Here is a 10,376-nt window from a genome sequence, read left to right on the forward strand (position 1 = left end):
CTTTGTTCTGATGTATATGTTGGAAAGGCATGTGTTCCGATCTTGGGCACAAAACACATGCCAGGACTACCGGGACGGCATTCTGATTAATCGTCGAGGTTGTGATTATGAAAAATGATCCGCCTGATGATTAATTTGAATACCGTTTGGACGGTTCCTCACAATCAAGGTAGTGGCGGTGGCTATTGCCGTCGCCGTGGCAGACTTGGATGGATCCCAACAACTCCTCCATTGGCTCACACACCAAGTGTACACTACCCTCCAGACATTCCCCCACCGACGTTCCCCCACCGGCCACGATCAAGACTGATCATAGTAACCTATTTTCTTTGTCTCCCTCATTGTTAGGCTCATAGTAACACTAATTAGGACACAATAATTTAATTGAGTTTACAGTATGTTAGGCTCAATTCATATCATCCTATCATGTAGGTGCTGAAACCGATCGTATGGCTCAAAGAGGTAATCCCTGCTATAGGTGGTATTGTACCTTTGGTGCAATCCACTCTAGATGGAAGGATGTCACACCCGATTTTAACGGCCAAAATCAAATGCGGCTTATGTGTGCCCAGGGTGTTCAACACACATAAGGACGTCAAAGGTGAAGTAACAAAAGCAATACTTTTATAGAATAAATGTTAAACTCTTACAACAATTGACATATATTGTCTTCTATGAAGATATCTGTAGCAGAACAGAAGCACTGGTGCTCAACAAGATCGTAGGCAACCGACCGGGAGGCACGCACCTAGAACGTCACAACCTCTTCTTGATAGTCTTCAACATCTTCACTCATTGAGCAGCAGCACACATGTATAGGGAAAATAGAAAGTCTGAGCACATGATGTGCTCAGCAAGTGTGGGAAAGAATGATATGCAGACTTATATCAAGAATAAGCTAACACATGGTATATTTGCGTAAATGCGAGTAATGAAAACATATTTGGACTCAAAAAAGCATTAAACAATTATTAAGTGAATGTAACTTATACAATCCAACACCCAGCATACCAGGCTCCCCACCTTGCACACCATAACCGTCTAGTACTCCCTGTACTACAACCAAAACCACAACCATCTAGTACTCACTATACCAGAACCGTAACCACAACCATCTTGTACTCCCTGTACCAGAACCATAACCACAACTAAATCCATAACCACAATCCCATAATCACAACCCACTAATCATGTGAGGATCCAAGTCTCTCATAACCGTGAGCATGGCTATTATAACAGTTTTTACACTCTGCAGAGGTTGTCCAGCTTTCCCCACGAGTCAGTGAATTCCATGTTGCCATGTTTGCAAGACACTTAACACACGCCAGTGGTGTGTCACCAGGAGATCACTACGAAGCATTGTCCATTGATTAGGTCATGGTACTCCAACGAATACCAGCCAGGTGTCTAACCAATATGCTAAGCCTTACCCATATCAGCCTCGTGGTTGGTACGGTAATTCTTGGGTTGTCGCTCCACAAACTGGTCCTTATATGTGACACTTGGGCAAAGACTATCCAACTATCCAACAGGGAAATAACCAACAAAACCTAACATCTCTGCTCAGAATGTATCCACAAGCCCACCACAAGAACCAACATCCCCTAACCCATTCTTTGCCCAAGTCCTAGGGTTTCATGTTGCTAAAACAAGTTCATCATCACCATTGCATATGTCCACTAAACATGTATATGATACTTCCCAACATCCCAAAAGTATGTCTAAGCAATTCTACCCAAGAAACTCATATCAACTACCACTTAGGCTTGAAGGAATGTAAAAAAAGAATTAGGTAAACCCTAACATAGGTGACTACCCATCATATTAACAGACACTGCATGCAATTTTGTAAAACAAAACATTTAAAATATAGGTTCAAGATGATCAAGGACACTTGCCTTTTACCCAATGCTGCTCAATGTTGTTAAAATCTTGGTCTTGAAGTCCCTTGATCTGCTCCGGAATGTTATCGACTAATCACGAGAACTATCGACAAACAACACAAAGCAAACACTAAGAACAACATACCAAATATTATCAAAACACTTTTAAAAATACTATGGTTGGATAGGTAAGATTTTAGAAACATTTAGATGCAAGAATCGCCTAAATCGGAGTTAAGATGAAAACAGAACAGCTTTCAAGAGATGGATTAGACTGAAAAGGAAATACTAATTTTCCAGAACTATCTTCCTATGGGAAAGGTTTTATTGCACAATCACTGTATCAGACTTGACAATATTATCGCGCAAGATTCAAGAAGTGTAGGGTAGACCAGACTTCGCTGACTAGACTAAGAAGAATGATGTGGTGCTGACTTGGTATGCTATGCAAGTACCATCTTGGATTAAAGAAGGGATACGCTGAGATCTAGTATCGACCACATATGATAAATCAAAAAGGTCAAAGGTTGTGCTTCTAGGTTAAGGATACTACTGGTGACTCTATGTAGTGGTGGTGGTTCGGGTTTCATCGGAGATGGCGATCGTGCGTGTGGCCATAGATATCGATGTTGGGCTTTAGTGGTGTTTCAGTGAAACGAGGGAAGCATAGCGTAGAACGTGGAAAGACTAACTCAGCGGTATGGTTGCTTTTGGAAGGGGTCATCTAAGGTAGCAGCAAAACAGCAATGACTGCTTCTAGGTTTGGTGGTGACCGCGAACAGATGCAGGAACAAAGATGCTCGTGTTCTCATAGATTGGCTATGAAATTTGAGAAACTGTTTAAATAGATATGTTCATATATCCGGGGAACACTATGCTATGGCATTGTTTTGGGTAGATCATCCACTGAGAGGAAGAATGATCGACAGAGATGAAATGGGTGATGGTTGTGATGTGTTGTGGTTGGCAATGGTGTCTTGGTCGTGTCACTGCACAAACGGGGATGAGCTCCTAGGGTAACGTAGAAGACTCAATGGGACACGCCGTGACGTGGTTGGTGCATCCATACGGCTGTCGAATTGATGGGGAACGCGAATGTAAATCCGGTGCACGCGCAGAACACGTCTAGAAACCGGATAGCGGGTATGTCAACCTTGATTAGGTGGTTTGGCTACTCTACTGGTTGACATGGTTGGTGAGGGCGTGGGGAACATCATGGGACATGCACCGGTGAAAGGGCTTGGTGATTTGAACTCTGGTTGGTCGGGAACATCGATGCCAATCGGCTATAGCGCAGCTGTCCGCGATGGCGATGACTGTGGCGGTGTAGATCAGGCTTTAGCCGAGGCTAGAGCTTTGCTAGGGACTTAGTATGATGCTAAAACAGTAGTAAGGGAGGATAAGAAGAGGTCCTCACTTTGCTTTGATGGTCGAGGAAGGAGGATTCACAGAGAAGATGACGAGGTAGCGCATCACAGGTGGCGGCGACGGCAGCTTCGGCGAACGACGAGGCACGGACAGGACATCAACGACTTCTAGGGTTTGGTGGCATAGAATAGGGGTAGGAGAGGGCGTGCAACTCATATTTATAGGGCTACGGCGGGTGGTTGAGGTGGAGTCCAAGTCGAACACAAATCGGATTCGAGTTCGAGTCGGTTACTGTTTCCTTTTTCGCAGCTCTCTATTCCAAGGATGATATCTCCATTGTCCGGACTCTAAATTGGACGTTTCCTGACTATAAATTATAGTACACGAAAAGATATACAACTTTATTAATCATTGGAACTTCTGAAAACGTCATCTTAATTTGCAAAAATACACCACAAGATAAACTATTTGAACTCGGACTTATCTGCACAATACTGATTTCGGGGGCCATAACTCCTAGCTATATTATCCAAAAGGGGACTTCCATAGGTTCAAATCAAAGCTCTCGACGAGACCTGCAATTTTGGTATTGTCAAGATTTGAATTTGAGGCCATTTTGAACTCCGAAAATTCATGAGAATATGAGGTTGTCCAGGACTCCACGAAAATTTGCAGATTTCGTAGATCCTTTATGTTGGGCCTTCTAGATGACTTGGCTAAGGGTTTTTACTTGAGAAAGATGGAGCCCAAATACACTTTAGGTATATCTAGAGTTTAGAAAAGAAATTTTTGCAGAGAAATTTGAATAAGATTTGAATTTGAATTGAGTTTAGAGTGAATTTAAAAGAAACAAAAAATGAGGTTAAACTAGGAGTAGATAAGATATTTGAATTTGGATTTGGGTAGAATTTGAGAAAGAGGAGAGATTGACTTTAAATAAGAATTTGGATAATATTTGAATTGACCTATAGAAGGATCAGGTATGATTAATGATTGAATAGATGATGAATTAAAAGACTTTGAATTCCAACCATTAAGATCCTTAACTTATTCACTACTGAGTTTTGTAAAAACCTTTTTCAAAATCTTTTTCACTCAAAACACCAAAGAGAAAGAAAAAGAACTCTAATGCATTTACTTGGCTCCTAGCAAAACTCAGCATACAATACACACAAAATAATAACATATATTGATTGATTGATTCAGAAAATAGGTTTTAAACCTATTCTACTGGTGAAACTATTCAATAATCTTGGAAAATTTTATAATTTTTAGAAACCTGAAAATCAGGGTGTTACAAAGGAATTTTGTGAAGCTATCTATCTCTTTTGACATACGTTCAAGGGGAGAAAGTAGTAGGGATATACTATTAGGGCCTATGGCAATGTATCACTGATTTCGTTGCATTCTAAAAAAAACTGTCGTTAAAGGGTGCCTGAAAGTGCTTGAGGAGCATAGGTTCTTTTTGCCTGACTACAACTATTTTCGAATAAAAGCGCTTGAGGAGGGTGAAGAGGATTTGGCTTTGATCAGTGAGAGGCTTGCTCAGTTCAATGAACATGATATGGTATAGTAATATGTAATCCGATTGTTTTGATATACATGATTGTTAGCGTATATTATTTTCATAATTTTATTTTCTTTGCTTGTAGGATATTTTTGGTAACTCCTTTGCGGCAATTAGCTTTCATGCTATCTTAGATCAAGCTATGCAGCATCTTGGGTTAAGCTTTTATGGAACCGGAGTGGACTTCACTGTTGAAGGTAACTACCAGGCTGATATAAGGTTTCATTTAAGTGGAAATGAATCAGCTAATAAGACATTGTTTACTGTCTATGGTAAAGCATGGGGTCGTCCATGTGAAGCGAAACAGAGTGCACTAATTCATACGCTAATGTATGTCGATGAAGTACTAGGATACAATATTCTAGATTTCAACTATGTTAAATATCACAGGTTACATGCTCCGGCAAATGCTCAAGTGTAATGATGTATGGATATTTGGATAAGTACGTAATATATGTGTAATTATATTGTATAACTGACTTGAGTTAAATTCAAGTTTCTGGATGTATATCTGTGTTCTTGAAGTATTCCCTGTTCTGTTCTGTTGAATGGGAACTATTGAAGTACTCTCTGTTTGCATACATGCCTCTGATCCGAAATTCAATCTCTTCTTGTAAAAATCATTAGTGACGGGTCTTAGTTTTCACCCGTCACTAATGTATCATTAGTGATGGGTGTTCTTATCACCCGTCATTAATGTTAAATCATTAGTGACGGATGTCTGTAGCCATGGAGGTTCACTGCCGAGGTCACTCATTACTGATGGATTGTGATGAGACCAGTCACTAATGGCGCACTCATTAGTGACGTGTGATAAGGACACCCGTCACTAATGAGTGATGTTTACTATTATTTTCTTTACTGAGCTGCATGACCAGACAGTGTCTATCCACCATGGTTGCTCAGTAAAGGAGCGATTTTTTTGGCGATTCTATTGAGTCCAAATCAAATCTCGGTGATTTGAAGCTTATATATGCATGGTGGATTATAGGGTTTGAGTCAGAATCAATAATTTTTCTCCTTCTCCTAGATCTTAATATATGTGGATTGTCCCCCTTAGTGTATATGCATGCATAACCTACGTCTCCCGTTCGGGAGTGTTTGATTATAAATATGACTTGGTAACTCGTCATATTTATAAGAAGATGCTCTGGACTTGTCCACGTAATTTGGATAGTTCGAGGATATATTACCTAAATAGTAGGTTTTTGTACTCTTGTATTTCTCTAGAGAGAATTTTGGTGGCGTCTCCCTGTTGTTCTCCGAATACACACTCTCTCGGTTCGTTATTGAGACATGTATTTGGAGAACAGCGGGGATGTGCTGCCGAAATTTTCTCTAAAACCGTATAAGAGCATGGAAACCTACTCGGACCATATATCATCGAATGGGATTAGGACCTATTTTTGCCTATTAAAAATTAGCTAGAATCTTTCGCCATAGAAATTTTATAAAAAATGTAACTATAGAAAGATGGGGCTTCTGTCTCCTGTGGCTGTTGGATTCAAATCCATTGGCCCAGGTTCTTTCTTCTACGTCCAGCTAGTTGCTCCTCTTGTCTCTCTCCTGTAACACAGCTGTGTCCACGAGCGGCCCTGCTCAGCCCTCCTCCCCGTTTTGTGGTACTTTGGCCAAAAGTGGTTTTAGGAAAATAGGCCATTTGGCTTCTTCTGTCAAAGATGCAATGGTGTTGACAATCAACAGAAAAATTATTGATACATGGAATGCTAATTTGATATTCGAATGCCTCCACGCTGATTTTTTTAGAGCCCATTCATCTAGTATTTAGAAACAAATGAGGGTGATCAATTCTCTGTGTAATCTGAGCCATAATGTGTGATATCTGTAAATACTTTGAGCATAGATATTATGGTACGAAAGTTATGAATAAGTTGTTACAGCTATGTTTGAAAATAGTTTCCTTATAAAGGATAAGTTCTTACTTACAGGTACAGATGAATACAGTTTCCTTATAAAGGATAAGTTATTACAGGTACAGATGAATACAGTTTCCTTATAAAGGATAAGGTATTTCAGGGACAGATGAATATAGTTTCAACCTTAGATACTGTCTTAATGAATGCAGACATGCATTTTCTTCTGAATTCATAGTCAGTGCCTTTGATTTGTTGCTGCTTGTTACACCTTTCCAATTTGTGACCTGGAACCTCTGTAGTGTTAACTTTCGTTGATTTCATTTGGAATAACTATTGTCGGCTGTTGATTCTTGAATTTCTATATAGGAAGTTCAGCATCTTTTAAATTTTTGCATCTGCAGGATCGATACAATTCCATACCTGTGGATGCCATCATGGGGGCTCTTAGGGTCTTGCTTGGTACTGAATTAGGATCCATCTTTCCAATTTAACTTTGCTGTAACCGAATACTGTTCAATGATCATCATGGAATTATTTTGATCTATTAGTAATATTGTTCCTTTTTTATGGTCCTCAGATGTAAGGAATCACCCAGTTTTAATCCATTGCAAAAGAGGAAAGGTACCGATGAATGTAGGTTCTGTTCTAAATAAAATCATTCTTGTTCACACCACGTGGTCTTGATTTCTCTGTTCTGACTTCAGCACCGCACTGGATGTCTCGTGGGCTGCTTCAGAAAGCTGCAGAAGGGGTGCCTTTCATCAGTCTTTGAAGAGTATCACCGCTATGCTGCCTGCAAGTCTTGGTTGTCAGACCTGAGGTTCATTGAAACATTTGATGTCACCTGCATGAGCGATTGCATGCTCAGATTCGTCGTCCGCTACCATGACTGTCTTCAGACTACTGTACGAGAGATAACGACTGTGGGACTGGGAACTTCCTCCCAGACCTTGAATTCCCCTGGAGCAGGAACTGCTCAAAGAGTTGTAACTCAAGTCACCAGGCATTTGTTGATTCTTTTATATCTTCATTCCTTGATGTGAATATCTTGAAATTTAATGAACTCTGGTCTTTCAAGTTAGCATGTTTGATGGATTGATCTAGTTCTGTGTAGCTGTCATCCGTACCCATTACTTTAGTATATAGCTCATTTGCTTATGAAGCAATTTGTCACACCGCGATGACGGGGAATGATATCCGGGGAACTGACAATTGCCATATCTGATTCATGGGCTATCGTGATAGTGTACTTTTGATGGGCAACCTGGTACTTCATCAACTACGCACTCTGTTTGCCCAGTTCATAAGTAATTTGTTCATCAGAGGTTGAATTGACTACACAAAAATACTCGTTATATTTGTACCAGAAGGATTTTGGGCCTCTTTGGATTCTTGGAGTTTGGATTCAAATCCCTGGGATTTAGTTATTAACCCTGAAAAATCCTATATGAAATCCCTATTCCAGTCACCCTTGTTAGTGCGAATAGCAAGGGAGAATATTTGAAGCTCTGTTTAAGCCTGAAGAACTGATTATCTTTCGTCTGTTATTTTCTTTTGGGAGATTTTCTTCAGAGCCAGTCTGTTTGATTTTGTATGCCGTTCCATGCGTACACAGAAACTAAGTATATTGGTCCAGTATCCAGTGCCAAACCACTAGCCCTACATTCTGTTTACACGTGGCGTGACGCAGGCGATGCCAGGTAGGCAGCCAACGGAGGGAGGAGATCTCCACGCATTCAGATAAGGGATAGAGTTGCTAACTCCCTGCGTCCAATGAGCGCCACACAGCCCTGAGCCATATCTCAACTGCAGCGCCCCATCCATCCAAACACGCCAAAGATTTTCTCCTCTCCCTTGCACACCCCCTGTAGCATCTAAAGATCACAAACGTTAATTAGGCCATCACAAGGAGGCCTCTTCTACCATTTTGCAGGAAGAGCTGCGAGAGAGAGAGGAAGAGGTCGAGATGGCTACCGCTTACGCTCCCATGGCGAGCCAGGTGATGAAGAGCAGCTTGATGCCCTCGAGGCCGAGGGGGATGTCCGGTGCGTCGCTGACAAGGCGGACCCGCTTCACGGTGAAGGCTATCCAACCAGAGAAGGTTAGTAGATCAACTGAGAAAGTCAGAAGATTTTTTACCTTCAATCAATTGGTTCTTAGCTAATTTTAATCGACATGGATTATTCCCTTGAAAAATGCTTTTGAAATCTGTGCTGAATTCGCACGTGTGTTACTTCTTGATTCCTATCTAGTCATCTTCTGAAACCCATTTTGATCACACAACGCAATTTGATGTCATGAACACTAACAATTCAAGGTTCATTTGTAGTAACCAATCTTTGCCTCTGATAAATGAATAATGTCCTTGTGTGTTATTGCATGCACAGCCCACGTACCAGGTAGTGCAGCCCATCAACGGCGACCCCTTCATCGGCAGCCTTGAGACGCCGGTCACCTCCAGCCCCCTCATCGCGTGGTACCTTTCCAACCTGCCGGCCTACCGCACCGCCGTGAGCCCTCTGCTCCGCGGCATCGAGGTCGGCCTCGCGCACGGCTACCTCCTCGTCGGCCCCTTCGCTCTGACCGGCCCGCTCCGCAACACGCCGGTGCACGGCCAGGCAGGCGCCCTGGGCGCGGCCGGGCTCGTGACCATCCTCAGCGTCTGTCTCACCATGTACGGCGTCGCCTCGTTCAACGAGGGCGAACCGTCCACCGCGCCCACGCTGACGCTGACCGGGCGCAAGAAGGAGGCCGACAAGCTGCAAACCGCCGACGGGTGGGCCAAGTTCACCGGCGGGTTCTTCTTCGGTGGCATCTCCGGCGTGGTCTGGGCCTACTTCCTTCTCTACGTGCTTGACCTCCCCTACTACTTCAAGTAGAGATCCATATATACCTTACTTCTCTATGTGCATGCGTGCATGGGTAGGCTATGTGGTTCTTGTTTGAGCAGTGAGCACGTGTATAAATGTATTTGATTGCAGATGGATCGATGGATGGGGTTGTAACTCGAAAGTGTTAATTTCTTATTTGGATGGAGTAAATTTACTTGGGGGACAACTAGCTGTCTACATTTTTTGAAGGCAAAATTACCCTCTCCCATTACTGTTTTTGAACCGATTTGCAAACATAACACTAGAATTGACGGGCTTTCTAACATACCACTAGATAGTTCCAAATTTTTGCGTTATGTAGCACTACAACACCATCAGGTTCAATGTGAACAGTACACTACACCATCACATTCAATGTAAACATGTCAGATTTGACTGACCCTATCAAACCGCGTCTCCGGCATCGCTATCCCATGGAAGGAGCATTCCCAAGAAGAGGGGCTCTTCGTATAGAGGCAGAGTTGAGGTTGATTACACGAAATTGATTTCTCGATCTGTAATTAATTGTTTTCATAATCGAAATTTGGTGCTGGTGGAGGGATAGAAATTCTAATAGATCCAAGGAGGCAACCACGCCCCTGTCCTGGCCACAGAAAGGCGCCAAGGTTAGAGGTAGAGGTGAATGGCGTGGAAATAAGGGAGCTTGCCAGAAAAAAAATGGCATTTTGGAAATCGGACAGACTTGAGTGGTATGTTTGCAAAATTCTCCTTATTGGAAAGTAGCTAGTAAGGAAATAGAAAATGGTTTAACTATCAGTTGTTCACTTATCGTATCCTATCGAAGTTCACA

The 10,376-nt window shown here is 42.0% G+C and overlaps 1 protein-coding gene across 1 annotated transcript; it reads left to right on the forward strand.

Moving 5' to 3' along the window:
* The first annotated feature begins 8,498 nt into the window (after positions 1-8,498).
* LOC133904779 (photosystem I reaction center subunit XI, chloroplastic) lies at positions 8,499-9,752 on the forward strand. Its single transcript, XM_062346321.1, has 2 exons — positions 8,499-8,796; positions 9,083-9,752. The coding sequence occupies exons 1-2, from the start codon at positions 8,662-8,664 to the stop codon at positions 9,572-9,574; spliced, it is 627 nt and encodes a 208-aa protein (XP_062202305.1). The 5' UTR covers positions 8,499-8,661; the 3' UTR covers positions 9,575-9,752.
* The last annotated feature ends 624 nt before the right edge of the window (positions 9,753-10,376 follow it).

The sequence above is a fragment of the Phragmites australis genome, chromosome 22 (genome assembly GCF_958298935.1).
Source record: "Phragmites australis chromosome 22, lpPhrAust1.1, whole genome shotgun sequence".
Taxonomy (NCBI): domain Eukaryota; kingdom Viridiplantae; phylum Streptophyta; class Magnoliopsida; order Poales; family Poaceae; genus Phragmites; species Phragmites australis.

Coding starts and splice junctions, on each gene's coding strand:
- LOC133904779 (XM_062346321.1), top strand. CDS start 8,662: ATGGCTACCGCTTACGCTCCCATGGCGAGCCAGGTGATGAAGAGCAGC. Junction 8,797..9,082: donor AGGCTATCCAACCAGAGAAG/GTTAGTAGATCA, acceptor TTGCATGCACAG/CCCACGTACCAGGTAGTGCA.